The sequence below is a fragment of the Ceratotherium simum genome, chromosome 8 (genome assembly GCF_057802395.1).
Source record: "Ceratotherium simum simum isolate JZ-2026a chromosome 8, ASM5780239v1, whole genome shotgun sequence".
In the NCBI taxonomy this organism is placed as follows: domain Eukaryota; kingdom Metazoa; phylum Chordata; class Mammalia; order Perissodactyla; family Rhinocerotidae; genus Ceratotherium; species Ceratotherium simum.
Window position 1 is genome coordinate 61,147,551 of NC_141907.1, and position 14,572 is coordinate 61,162,122.

The following is a 14,572-nucleotide window of genomic DNA, read 5'->3' on the forward strand; positions in this document are numbered from 1 at the left end:
TACGCCCAGAGAAGCTGCGCCGCTCTAGCACACCCCCTCCCGGCTGCAGCTGCCACCAGAGCCAATCTGGCGGCTGGGCACGTGACCCGGGGCAGCCGGACTTCCGGCTTCCCCGGCGACGGGGCGGAAGCGCAGGGAGACGCAATCTGTGCGGTCGACGTTAGTCGCTGCCTTCGCTGCTAACGGTAATAACTCTTAGGTTGACTCTTCTTTACCCCCATCGCTACCCGCCCAGACCGTGGGCGTGGCTCGGGGCGAGGCTGACCGCGGCGGCGCGGAGACGCCCGATGACCCTTGAAGAAGGGACGCTCTCCGGCCGCGTCCGCACCTGTGACAGGGCGGCCCCTCCCTCCCTGCCTGCCTGCGGCGGCCCGGAGCCTCGAGAAAGGGGCGGAGCTCGGCCCGGCCTCCGGGCTCTGAGCGCCCCGCGCGCCGCGAGCGCGCGCGCTGCTGCTGCTGGGCGCCCAGGCCCTCGCCAGCGCCTCGAGCTGCCCTTTCCTTACGTCACCTTCCTCTTTACTCGCTCTTCATTCCTTCAAAATACGTGTTAACATTTACTATGTGCCAGTCACCGGCTAGGCCGTGGGGACCTAAGTGGGAAAAAACACACGCCCCACCATGCCCTCGTGGAACTCACAGGCTGGTGGGGGAGGAAGACGTTAAGCAGAGAATCTCCGGAATAAATGTAAGATTACAACTTTGAGAAGGGCTAGAAAGGAGAAGTGTGTGTCCTACAAGAGCTAATACTAGAGGGGATCTGACTTAATTTGGGTGTCAGGGAAGGTTTCCCTGGGGAAGCAACGCTTGAGCTGCAAGGTGAGCAGGATTTATGAAGTATGCTAGGAGGGGTTAGGGTGCCAAGGCCTGGTGGCGTAGGGAACGTGGCCTGGAAGAAGCGGTGGACGGGAAATGTTCAAGCCTCTAAAACTGAAATCAGACTCCTCAGTGCATAGCTAAATGTGACTTGCCTTATTAAAGAGCCAAGCCCTTGGAAAATTTTATGAGCCAGCTTTTCTTTCTATTGGAAGTAAATATTTGCCTTTGGCTTCTAACATGATTTCATGATATCTAAAACATACTGAGAAAGGTAAATATGTTCCCCTTAGCTTTGAAGTTACTAACTCTTACCATTTTAATTTTCTTTCAGTTCTGTTATGAGTTGCTAAAATCATGGTGAAATGTTGCTCGGCCATTGGATGTGCTTCCCGCTGTTTGCCAAATTCCAAGATAAAAGGACTCACATTTCACGTGTAAGATTTTGCTGTGGCTAAGCCTAGTTCTTTTGACCGTAATAAAAAGCAAAAGACAATTCTACTTAAATCTTCAATTTTGAACTATAGTTCCCAAGTCCTTTTTAGTTAACTTTGAAGTGACAGTGACATGTTTACACTTTCATAATTTAGTATAGAAGTTTAAGATACATGCCAGGGTATCAGAGGCTGGTTAACAAAAATATCAAACTCACTTTTGCTAATATTATTGCTTTGCGTTTTAACATACCTGCAAAGAAATCCAGTGTTGTTTACATGTAGTTTACAGTCTGAGTGAAGGAAGGATCTTTGCCCAAATACATTCTGTTTAGAAATAGATCAAGCTTAAGGTGTAGAGAAAAAATATAAATTACAAGTTCAGACCAAGGGTTCTTTAGCTGTATTGCAGATAAATCAAGATGATCCTAATTTAGTATTTTAGCCATTCTCCTGACAGCATAGGAAAGAAGGAGCAATAAGATTTAAGAATTACTCATTTGCTAAGGGTTTATTTTGCTGCTTTTGTGCCAGGTTCTGTGCTGTGTGCTAGAGAACGATCTGCTAACTGCTTTGCTAGCTAGGTATGAGGAAAACAAAAATGAGTGTGTGTATCCCATCTTATTCCAAAAAGGATTCGAACTAACTTGGAAAATTGGAAGAGATATGGTTATTGGTCTCCAGGTCTCTCAAAATAGTTCTAATCTCGAGAACTCTAAACTCTGCAGCTGTTCTCTGCATTCATTCACTAAGCATTTATAGACCTGTGCTGTATTAAATGGTATACTAAGGAATTTTCTGATGCTGACAGAAGAATGAAAGTAAGAGAGGCTCTATTCATCTGGGGTAAATTCTGGATATCACTTCAGATAGGAAAAGGCCCAAGTGATATTCTTTATCATCTATAGATGAAGAAAAACCTTCAATTGTGGACCTTACTATAAGGTGTTAAATAACCATTGAAACTTGTTTTCTTTATAATATGAGAAAAATTGAAATGAGGGCCATAGGTCTGCAGCATGATTGGTAGGAAAATCTGACTATTAAAACTGAACTTTATGAAAGCATGAATCATGGTTTCCTGAATATTCCAGTTTCCGAGAATAATAACAAACTAGTTAAGGAATCAATTTAGTCACAGCCTTAATTCAAGTATATATCAATAGTGTTTAATTTTAAAATACTTTTTATATTTTTTTCTAGATTCCCCACAGATGAAAGTGTCAAAAGAAAATGGGTACTAGCAATGAAAAGACTTGATGTGAATGCTGCGGGCATTTGGGAGCCTAAAAAAGGAGATGTGTTGTGTTCAAGGCACTTTAAGAAGACAGATTTTGACAGAAGTTCTCCAAATATTAAATTGAAACCTGGAGTCATACCTTCTATCTTTGATTCTCCATCTCACTTACAGGTTTGTTTATGAGATACTGCTTACCATCATTACTCGCTTTTTATGGTATTATTGAAGAAGCTTCACTACTCTTGCTAACATTTTTATTGTTTGCATATTCATTTGAAGTCCATTCTTGGAGTTTTTAAATTTGTAAACTGCTGCTTCAGCTTTTCTAATGTGTAGTGGGAGTATTTTGCCAGTAGGCACTCAGAAATATTTGTGCGATACTAAGGTTTGGTGAAGTGGACTGACTTTAGGAGTTGGCATAACTCAAGATTTGTGTCCAGAAAATGGAGGTTAACGTTAAGAGGATTGAACTGAAGTTCCAAGGTGACAGTCCTCCTCACACTGGAGCAAAAGTCAAGAGCAGAGCCACTAACAGAACCGGAGTATACTTTTAGAGCCACATACGTTCAAGTTTAAAGCCTAGGTAGGACTAAAAGGAAGAATACCACAAGCGATAAGAACAGGAGCAGGAAAGGAGAGAAGAGGTCAGAAAAAGAAAATGAAAGGATTGTATGAGTAAACTCTAGTTGAATTCCTTGTTTTTTTCTCAGTGATATTAGTGTCATGGGTTGGCTGCTTCACCCTCAGTAACAGTCTTGACTTCATATACCTGAAGTGTATCTGTTTTGAGAAACTGCAGACTGACCAATTCCAATGCGGAAAATTCAGGGAGAACCCATGGGTTCCCACAACAATAGTAATGAGCCTCCGTTGAAAGGTATCTGCTTCCTGACAACTGTCAACAAGGGAAGTAGTCCAGAAGAGTACCAGCTCCCGTGCGGTCTTGGTCACTTTCTGCACTTGGTCAGATTCCAGTGCCTGAGTGGTCAGGTAGAGACTGCCTCACTTTCTTCCATATTAATAAATGTACAATATCTTGTGCAATTTTCTCTAAAGGGTTTTTTTTCCCATAACAAGGTGTCATCTAGCTGTAATGTTAAGAAGACCTTAAGAAATGTGGGCATAATAAATCAAATAAACCATAAATTACTAGCTTTCAAAAGCTACTATTTATTTCCTTATAACAAAAACATCTTTAGTTATAGGAAATTAGATGATACAAGCAAAAAGAAAATAAAAATTAACGATAATCACATAATCCAGAGATAATACTGTTAATACTTTGATGTGTATCTTTCCAGTCATTTGTATGTGTATGTTTGTATATAAATTCATCTATATTTATATATTCTTACAAAAATAGAATTACACTGTACATCCTTTTTCTTTTATTTGCTTCTCTCTTTTTTTTAACAACACTTATATAGTGCTTATGATGTGCCAGGCACTATTCTAAGCTATATAGATATAGATATAGATATAAAACCTCATGTAGTGTTCACAACAACCATATAAGATAAATACTGTCATTTTCATTTTATCACTTGAGGAAACTGAGGCCCAGAAAGCTGGAATACCTTCCCCAGGGTCACACAGTTATTAAATGGCAGAGACTGGATTTGAACTGGCGTTTTGGTTCCAGGGTCCATTCTTAACTACTGTTTCCCATGATGTTAAATATTTTTCCAGAACAATGGCTTTCAAACTTTAGTCTACATAAGAATTATCCAGGGAGCTTGTTTAAAATGCAGAATCTTGTGTCCCCCTTCCAGAGAATTTGATTCAGTAGTTTTGGGCTGGAGTCTAGGAGTTTGCACTTTTTTTTTCCTTTTTTTTTTTTTTTTTTGTGGGGAAGATTAGCCCTGAGCTAACATCTGTTGCCAGTCGTCCTCTTTTTGCTGAGGAAGATTGGCCCTGGGCTAATATCCGTGCCCACCTTCCTCTACTTTATATGGGACGCCGCCACAGCGTGGCTTGATAAGTGATGTGTTGGTCCGCACCCGGGATCCGAACCTGAGAACCCCAGGCCACTGAAGGAGTGGAGCACTGAACTTAACTGCTACGCCACCAGGCCGGCCCCTAGGAATCTGCACTTTTTAACCAGCACTCCACATGATTGTGTTGCAGATCTATGGATCACATCTTTAAGAGAAACCTGTATAGAACGTCAATTTTTTAAACTAAATTTTATATTGACATATGACATATATATAGAAAAGGGCACACATTATAAGTGTACAGAGCAATGAGTTTTCACAAAGTGAATACACTGATGTAACTCACCTCAGACTGAGATATAGAATGTTTATCAGCACCCCAGAAGCCTCCATTGTGCCATTTCCAGTCACTACACCACAAAGGTGATTACTATCCTGACTTGTATCACTGTCAGTTATATAAATGGAGTCCTGCAGTATGTACTCTGGCTTCTTTAGCTCAACATTTTGTTTGCCTGATTCATCCATATTGTAGCCTGTGACAGTAGTCCATTTATTTTCTTTGCAATATAGTGTTCCATTGTGTAAATGAACTATAATTTCTCCATTCTACTGTTGATGAACATTTGGGTTTTTTTCACTTTGGGGCTATTATGAATGATGCAACTATGAACATTTTTGTCCATGTTGGTGCACTTATGTACACATTTCTGCAGAGTGTATGTAGTCTTCTGTTAGAGGTGGAATTGCTGGGTTCTGGGGGTGTGTATGTTCACTTTGAGTAGATATTGCCATAGTTTTCCAAAGTGCTTCTGCCAATTTATAGTACCACTCTCAGCATGTGAAAGTTCCTCTGGTTCCATATCTTTGCCAGTCCTTGGTGGTGTCTGTTTGATAGAACATTTTTAATGCCATATAGCAGTTAATCCTATGATTGAACGATAGTTTATGTAATCAGTCCTCACTGTGATATATAGGTTATCATCTTTCACTATTTTATACAGCAGCTATAATGAACATTATTGTAGCTAAATCTTTGTACATATCCTTATTTCCTCAAAAAATTTTTCTGGAAATAAAATTGTTGGATCAAAATTATACACATTTTCAAGGCTTTTGCTTTTAATACAAATCTCCCAAAGGCCCACCAGCAATTCTACAGAATCCACCAATCTCCCCTACTAGCTATACATAAAAGTGTCTGTCCACCCTAATCCTCAGTATAAGCTATATTTTTAACCTTTGCTAAAATTGATAGGCAAAAATGGCATCCTAGTGTTTTAATTTCTTTGAATATTAGTTTCTGCATTTTTTCATGTGTTTATTAGACATTTGAACTACTTCTTTTGTGAATTATTTAATTCAGGTCCTCTTCTGTTTTAATCTTTTTTGAGCTATTTTGAAAAAACACTGTCTATTGAAGATATGAGTCATTTAATTGCCATCTTTGTTGCAGTTACTTTTTGTTGTTTGTCTTTAGTTCTAATTATGCAGTTGGTTTGTTTTTTTTTTTTTTGAAATTCAGACCTTTTTTTTTGTGAGGAAGATTAGCCCTGACCTAACATCTGCCAACCCTCCTCTTTTTGCTGAGGAAGACTGGCCCTGGGCTAACATCCATGCCCATCCTCCTCCACTTTATATGGGACGCCACCACAGCACGGCCTGACAAGTGGTGCGTCAGTGCACACTTGGGATCCAAACCGGCGAACCCCGGGCCGCCGCAGCGGAGCACGTGCACCCAACAGCTTGCGCCACCAGGCCAGCCCCCCAGACCTTTTTTTAGTAGTAGTCAATTCTATATTTTCTCTTGAGTTGTCTGACTTGAGCCTTCTCCACCTTAAGATTATATAAATAGTCTCTGTTTTTTCCCTAGTTCCTTATGGTTTCATTTTTACACAAATTTTCAGTACATAGAATTTCATCATGGTTTATTATATATAAAGGATATAATTTTTTCTTAATTACTTCATTTTTACATGATTTATAGCCTCTCTTCACTTATTTAGAATGCCAAATTTTATCCTAAAGCCTTTTATCTACTTGATCTATTCCTAGATTTTTCTGTCTAGCCTTAAGAGAGTATCACGCTATTTCAACTATTGCACTGTGTAATATATTTTTAATAGCTGGTAGGGCATTTGCTCCCTCATTTTCTCTCTTCTTTTTTTAGGAAAATTTGTCTTTCCATATGAACTTTAGAGTTATTGGGAAGTTCTTTTAAAGTAATCATACTGGAATTTAAAATTTGCTGACTTTTAAAAGCAATTTCCATGAAAAGAAATATTGCAATAACTTTTCTACACAAAATTTAGAAGGAATAAAAATTTAAGAAAGGGCAGAAGTATCTACAATGATTGTTATTAACTATTCTTAACAGGGGAAAAGAGAAAAGCTTCATTGTAGAAAAAACTTCACTCTCAAAACCCTTCCAGTCACAAACCACAATCACCAGCTTGTTGGTGCTTCCTCATGTATTGAAGAATTCCAATCCCAGTTCATATTTGTAAGTAAAATTACTTACTGAGCTAATGTTGATGTTTTTAAGATGAATATGTCCTCTTCATTAGGATTGAACGAGGGGTTTAGGTGTCTGAGAATATTTTTTTAATATGTAATGTCCAAAAATAATATTGCTTCCCAGGGCCATTATAATTTATATGTATGCAACAATAATATGGAGGTAGTTAATCTTTTGGTTACATATTTAGTTCAAAGAATGATTTTGCAAGGATATTTCTACCAAGAAAATGCAATAATTATTTCCTCCTTTTAGGTACTATATTTTCTATATGGAACTATCTAATTAAAAAAGTTATGTCTTTAGGTTTTCTTGAAGAACAGTCATACACATACAGAGTATTTAAGCTTGCATTTATTTATTTATCTCATTGCCTGTTCGTGTTAGAACCAAGCTTGGAATCAGATCTGTCTTACTATCTTGATGACAATAACTTTATAGTAGTTCTTGACGTCAGGCAGTGTTATTCTTCCAACTTTGTTCTCTTTCAAAGTTGTTTTGGATATTCTAGGTCTTTTGCATTCTTATGTGAATTTTTAGAATCACTCTTTAACAATTTCTAACAATTTCTACAATTTCTGCTGGAATTTTGACTGGGATTGTATTGAATCCACTGATCCATTTGGGAAGAATTGACATCTTAATAAGATTCTTTTAAATCTTTCAACTCATGAACTCATTATCTCTCTTCACTTAAGTATTTAACATCTCTCAACAATGTTTTGTAGTTCTCAGTGTATAGGTCTTTTAATTCATTTGTTAGATTTATCCCTAAGTATTTTATCGTCTAAATGCTATTATAAATGGTATTGTTTTGTTTACTGCTAGTGTATGGAAATTCAATTGATTTTTATATTGATCTTAAATCTGGCAAACTTGCTAAACTCACATATTAATTATAAAAGCTTTTTTGTAGAGGCTATCAGGTTTTCTACATAGATAATCATTTTGTCTGTCATTAAAGACAGTTTTAATTCTACCTTGCCAATATGACTGCATTTCATTTCTTTTTCTTGCTTTATTGCACTGTCTTGAACCTCCAGGGCTTGCTCCTCATTTTAGGAGGAATGCACTCAGTCTTTCACCATTAAATATGATGTTAACTGTAGGTTTTTTTGGAAATGCCTTTTACCAGGTATCTTTTTCCACTCTTTTACTTTCAACCTATTTGTGTCTTTTTATCTTTGAAGTGCATTTTTTGTAGGCAGCATATACTTTTGGATCTTGATTTTTTTTTTTTAATCTAATCTGATAATGTCTGTCTTTTAATTGGGTTGTTTAGACTATTTAACTTAATGTGATTGTCGATATGATTTGGTTTAAATCTGTCATCTTATTTGTTTCCTATTTGTTCCCTTTGTTCTTTGTTCCCATTTTCTTTTTTTTCTGCTTTCTTTTGGATTGATTGAAATTTTTTATGATTCCATTTTGTCTCTTTATTTTTGAGTCGTTAGCTACAACTCTTTGTTTAATTTTAGTAGTTGCTTTTGGGTCTATTGCACACATCATTAATTTATCACAGGCTATATTCAAGTGCTATTATTTCACTTCACGTATAGTATAAGAATCTTACAACAGTACTTTCATTTCTCCTCTCCCAACCTTTGTGCCATTGCTGTCATACATTTTACTTTGACATGTGCTATAAACCCCACACTCCGTAGTTATTGTTTTTGTTTAAACAGTAAATTATCTTTTAAAAAGATTTAAATAAGAAAAAAATCTGGTACATTACCCATGTAGTTGCCATTGTCAGGGCTTTTCTATGCAAGTCCATATTTCCATCTAGTATCATTCTTTCTGATGACTTAACATTTCTTACAGTGCAGCTATGCTGATGATGAATTCTTTCAGCTTTCATATGTCTGAAAAAGTCATTAGTTAGTCTTCGTTTTGGAAAGATATTTTCACTAGGTATCAAATTCTAGATTGATAGTTTTGGGATTTTGGGGGGGTTTTTTAGTTCTTTAAAGATGTTCCGCCGCTGTATTCTTACATGCATTGTTTCTAATGAAAAATATACTGTCATACTTATTTTTAGTCTCTGTACCTAACATATCTTTCTTTCTCTGCTTTTAAGAATTTTTTTTTCCAGTGGTTTTGAGTAATTTGATTGTAATGTACCTTAGTTTAGTTCTCTTCATCTTTCTTGTGCTTGGGATTTGTTGAGCTTCTTTATCTGTGGGTTTTTAGTTTTCACCAAACTTGGAAAAGTTTTGGCCATGATTTTTTCAAATATCTCTTTCTACCTCAACTTTTCTTTCCCCTCCTTTGAGGACTATAATTTCATGTGTATTAGTCTGAAGTTGTGCCAGTGCTCACTGATGCTCTGTTGATTTTTTGGTTTTTTTCTTTTTTTTTTTTTTATATTGCCTTTTCTCTCTATAGTCCATTCTGAATAGTTCATATTGCTGTATCTTCACCTTCACTAATCTTCTGAATTGTCTAATCTACCATTAATTCCCTCCAATGTATTTTTCACCTCACACTTTGTAGTTTTTAACAGTAGATCTTCTGTTTGATTCTTTTTATAGCTTTCATGTCTCTTCTTAACTTTTTGAACATATAGAATACAGTTTTAATAACTTTCTTAATTCCCTTGGCTGCTGATTCTAACATTTGCTTCTAAGTTCTGGGTTGATTTCCATTGATTGGTTTATCTCTTATTATGGCTCGTATTTTCCTACTTCTTTGCATGCCTGGTAAATTTGTGTGTCACGCACAGTGGATTTTACTTTGCTGGATGCCAGATATTTTTGTTTCCTGTATTCTTGAGCTTTATTCTGGGGTACCATTAAGTCATTTGGAAACAGTTTGATCATTTTGGGTTTTGCTTTGTTAGACAGGACTAGAACAGTGCTCAGTCGAAGGCTATTTGTTCTCCACTACTGAGGCAAGACCCTTTTGTATACTCTACTTAGTGCCACGACTCTTGAAATTTTCTAGTCTGGCTGGTGGGAATAGTGGCCGTGCCCTATGAGCGCAGAGCACTCCGAACTTTTCTGGTCATTCTTTCCTCAGCTTTGAGCAGTTTCCTTACATGCATGCACTGATCTTATCCAGTGAAATACTCAAGGGGGAGTCTCTAAAGATCTCCTAAGAACCCTCTCTGTGCAGCTCTCTCCTCTCTAGTACCTTGCCTATGAACTGTAGCCACCTTGGTCTCCCTGGACACTTTGCACTATCTCCTCAACTCAGTCTGCCAAGCTCTTCCTGGGTTTCCCCTCCTTGCACTGAAGCCTAGAAACTCTCTCGAGACAGTAAGCTGGAGTGGTCATAGGGCTCCCCTCTTTGCTTCCCATCTCTCTGCAATTGCTGCCTTCCTTGCCTGATGCTCATTACCTTTAAAACTTTTTTTTATGTCTTTTGGCCCTGTGTTGGTTTTTTTAGATAGGAGTCAGTCTAGTGTCTATTATTTCATCTTGGCTAGAAACAAAAGTCCTCTTCACTGATTTTAATATTAAATAACAGCTTTTCAAAATTATTTTATAGCACTTTATAAAATATGTCAGTGTTATTTTCCCTATTTTTGAATGGAAAAAAAGTATACCTGTCAAACGTAAGCATAACCGTAACAAATATTGAGAGAGCTTAAATTATCTCTTTAAAAATCTGAGACCGGAGTTCTCTCGAAATCCGTAACACCTAGCCTGAGGACCTGCTCCAGTGCTCCTTTCCTGTCATCCCTTATAAAGTGAAACATTCATCAAAATAAAGTAACTCAGTTAAAAGTTTAACAATCAAGTTTGTTTGACAGGTAAAAGTTAAACTTAGCAGCCCCACACTTAATTCCCCCAAATGGAATTAAAGGATGAATGTCTCATCAGCCAAGAAACAGCAAATAGACTGAGAGAACAAAAGCTGTATAGTCGTTGCGAATGTCATGGGGTTCATAGCAGATACCCACCCTCAGATGAGAAGTGCTTCCCCTCCATGGGATCCTGCCCTCTTCGTGTAGGCCAGGCCTTAGACCAACAAGGGGCCCTAGGCTCTAGAAACACTGCTTGCACCCTGTCTTCTTCCTGTGTTGCTGAAACCTCCTCGTTTCACCAACTTAACTGTCTTCTCTAAGCATCGCAAATGGAAAAGAAGCAGCTGAGGCCTCGTTTCAGGCTTTTATCTAACTACTTGTCTGTCTGGTTTAATAACTTGGTGTTTATGTTTTTAGGAACATAGCTACAGTGTAATGGACAGCCCAAAGAAACTTAAGCATAAATTAGATCATGTGATCAGCGAGCTAGAGGATACCAAGAAAAGTCTGCGGAATGTTTTAGACCGAGAAAAACGTTTCCAAAAATCATTGAGGAAGAAAATCAGGGAATTAAAGGATGAATGTCTCATCAGCCAAGAAACAGCAAATAGACTGGAAGCTTTCTGTTGGGAGTGTTGTCAGGAGAGCATAGAACGAGACTATTTCATGAAATGATTTCATGTTATGTTCTACCTAAAATTGGCATTGGTACAGCCTTTTAGAAAATAATTCTCACTTACTATCATTGAATAATATCCATCATTTAGAGTGCTTCCTTGGATCTTCTGCAGCATTATGCATTATAGTTGTTATCCAAAGACTTTTTTTGAAGACATGCAGAGATTTGTGCTGTTATCGTATTTTTGTGTGACTTGTGACAATTATGTTTTTATAGACCTAAACTAGTGCCAGGTCACTATTGTAAAGTGTTAAAAGATAAAGTTCTGCAGGGCTAAGGAAATGATATCAAATCAGCCACAGTAAGCTGTAGTAGTAGGAACTGGATACTTCTTCAGTGGCATCAGATTTTTGGCTTCAAAGGAGTACTTTTACACATGTATGCTTTATGGTAAGTACGTTGAATTGTACTTTAAATGTATACTATAAAGCAGATTCATTTATAACACATGCCGATCTTGGATCCAATCCAAGGTGCTCTTGTTATCAGTAATACTAAAAGATCTTGTTCTAAGGCATCGCATAGTACTGACCCTGAGAACAGCATATGGTGCAGAACTTCTGGCTTTTAAAGTTGTTCAGAGCCAAGTTAAGAAGACCTCTGACAAGTTTTTCAGTACAGTACATGATTCCTCTCACTAGGAGCACGTTGATGTAAACCAGCATAGCTTTAAAAAAAATTTTTAAGGGTCATAAGTCTGATTTTTAAATGGTTAGTTATTCTGACAGTTCTTCTGAACATTTTGTTTCATGACTGTTATTTCATCATAAAGATATATCTTCAAAATGAATGCCAGTACTAGCTGAATACTTCCAATGCTGCTTGTATTTTGCAGAAAGTAATATTGCTGACATTTTAAAAAATACAAAATATAGAAGCAACCATTTAAAAATAATGTTATGGCTCTTCCAGTTGAAATAGGAATTGGAGGAAAGGTTGCAATATTTTCCTTTAATTAGGAGAGTAGATTACTATCCAAGAGCTTTTATTGAGAGAATAGGTAAGGAAAACAGCAACTTTAGAATAGCTTTTTACTGAATTTACAAAAGAATAACTCTTAGCTATTTTCTGATTGATTCAAGTATCAGAAATTTAGGTTGTCTCCTAATTTCTTAGGAGAAGCAACTGAAATTGAGTCATCAATACTGTGGATTAGAATAAAAATTTCTAGCCCTAAGCCAGATTGTACTTTGAGGCACACGTACATTTATGAACCTCACTCAGATATCTATGCCAGAGTAGTTAGAATTTGAGTATCACTTATTTCAGTGTGTTAACTAGAAATGAACTGCATTTTGTGCTAAAATGTTCATTGCAATTTTATTTGTGTTATATTAATATCAGTAAGGATATTGTCACTTGAATTGTTTTTATATTTAAGCATTTTCTGTGTTAATGCATGTTATATTTTTATGTAGGATTCCAAACCTTCCCTCTAAATGGGATTTTACCCACATTTGAGAGGTCAGCATTATCCTAAGAAGAAATCACTGAGGTCATATCTTTTTACTGCCTTGAAAAACAAATCTTCTTAGCTACCCCTTATTTATTTCAGTTATTTCAAATTCATAATGGACATTCTAATGGGAATTTGGATATGGTCTTACGTTTTATGGAGATTCTGTGATAGAGATGGAGACTTTTTCCCTCATGTTTTTTTTGAGTATAAATATTCAAGTCAGTGGACGGTAGAGAAAAGTAAGAGGATATATCCAATTCTATGGATCCAGTGTCTAGATTCTATTGTCCAGTGTCTGATTCTAGCTCTCCGTTGGCTGTTTAGAATAAATCAAGCCCAGGAGACCTTTCCAAGAGTCAAGTCCCAGTTTCTGCCACTGTCTCAGTTGCCACAGTCACTTTTACTACTTGTGTTCAGAGTGAACTCAGCCCTTGTCTTCTTTGTCATTGGTCTTAGTATCACAGAGAGAGAAATAACTGTGGGCAAAATATTGATATCATCAAGGACCCAGAGCTACCCATTTGCTCTTTTTTTTTTAATGGAGAAATGATTACCAGTAGAAATCAGACATAAGGAATAGGGTCCTCCCCACCTGCCACCCCAAACAAATGCCTGAACACAGTATGTACCTCAGTCCACTGTTCCCAGAAATTCCAGCTCAGCCTGGGGGAGATCTGTCCTCTGCAGAGCAAAAGCAATCAGCCCCGATCCAGAGGTTTCTCAGGCCTCCAAGGCCAACCTAAGGATTTCACTTTGCTTTAAAGCTTGGAGTGGCCTCTGGATCTTGGAACAAACCAATACACCAGTTCAACCTCGGCACCAAATCAGGTACGCAGGACTTGACATGGCATTTTTCTCCATATCAAGTTTAAATCTCTGGAAATAGACTTTGGTTGCTAAAGATAATCACAATTACACCATAGTCTTTGATTTGAGAAAAGATGAAATATGTTAAAATATGTATTTTAGTTTTAATAAAAAGATAAAATTATTACAGAAATAATTAAGGGGTGAAGAATCCATTATATATTTGAAAAATAAAATATTTTCTCCAGTAATGTAGTCTGTGTGGTTTTTATACATTCAGTTATTCAATACAATAAGCAGAGAAAAATCAGGAGTACATATACAGTGGTTTTGCTTTAATTTCTTTCTTATTTTTTCCCTCCACCAATAATTCTAATATCACAGAGTCTGCTAAGTTAGAAGACCCAAGTGGCAGGCCTGTTTCCACACAATATGGACCTGCCATAGACCCCTTTCCTGCTTTGGGCCTCACTAAAAACTAGCAGCCTTTCCTGTCCCCAGAATAAAGCTGAGAACAGTATTCTTAGGTGTGAAATATGCTGCCTTCAGAACCCAAAGAAGCCTATTAGGCATTGTTCTTCCTTCTGCATAGCAGGAGATGCAAGTTGTACTAATTTGTCTTTTACTTCACAGGGGATGTCTTAGCGTGCCCCTGATCACTGGACACTCCTCCCCCAAAATTTTACTGATGTAGTAGGCCCCTAAATTTCATGGGTTTTATCTCACCCACGGGAGCACATGTACTTCTTTATCAAAGCCTCAGATTTACTAGTCACGTCTTGCTCATCCCATTTAATTAAGATAATCCATCAATATAGTGAACTAATTGATTTTCTGTAGAATGTCTATCTGGTCTGTCTGCTTTAATTATAATAGAAGCAAGAGAGTTATAACAATCTAGGCTGCTAACATAGCCTGTTGTTCATTCCATGTG

The 14,572-nt window shown here is 37.4% G+C and overlaps 1 protein-coding gene across 2 annotated transcripts; it reads left to right on the forward strand.

Moving 5' to 3' along the window:
- Positions 1-96: 96 nt before the first annotated feature.
- THAP6 (THAP domain containing 6) lies at positions 97-13,889 on the forward strand. 2 transcript variants are annotated; one of them, XM_004431011.3, is made up of 5 exons: positions 97-185; positions 1,148-1,250; positions 2,451-2,658; positions 6,802-6,927; positions 11,111-13,889. In XM_004431011.3, exons 2-5 carry the CDS (start codon positions 1,171-1,173, stop codon positions 11,366-11,368), a joined length of 672 nt encoding a protein of 223 aa, XP_004431068.1. In that variant the 5' UTR covers positions 97-185; positions 1,148-1,170; the 3' UTR covers positions 11,369-13,889. The 2 variants fall into 2 exon arrangements, with proteins under 2 accessions (XP_004431068.1, XP_014643283.1); XM_014787797.2 differs by lacking the exon at positions 97-185 and adding an exon at positions 430-685.
- Positions 13,890-14,572: the final 683 nt, after the last annotated feature.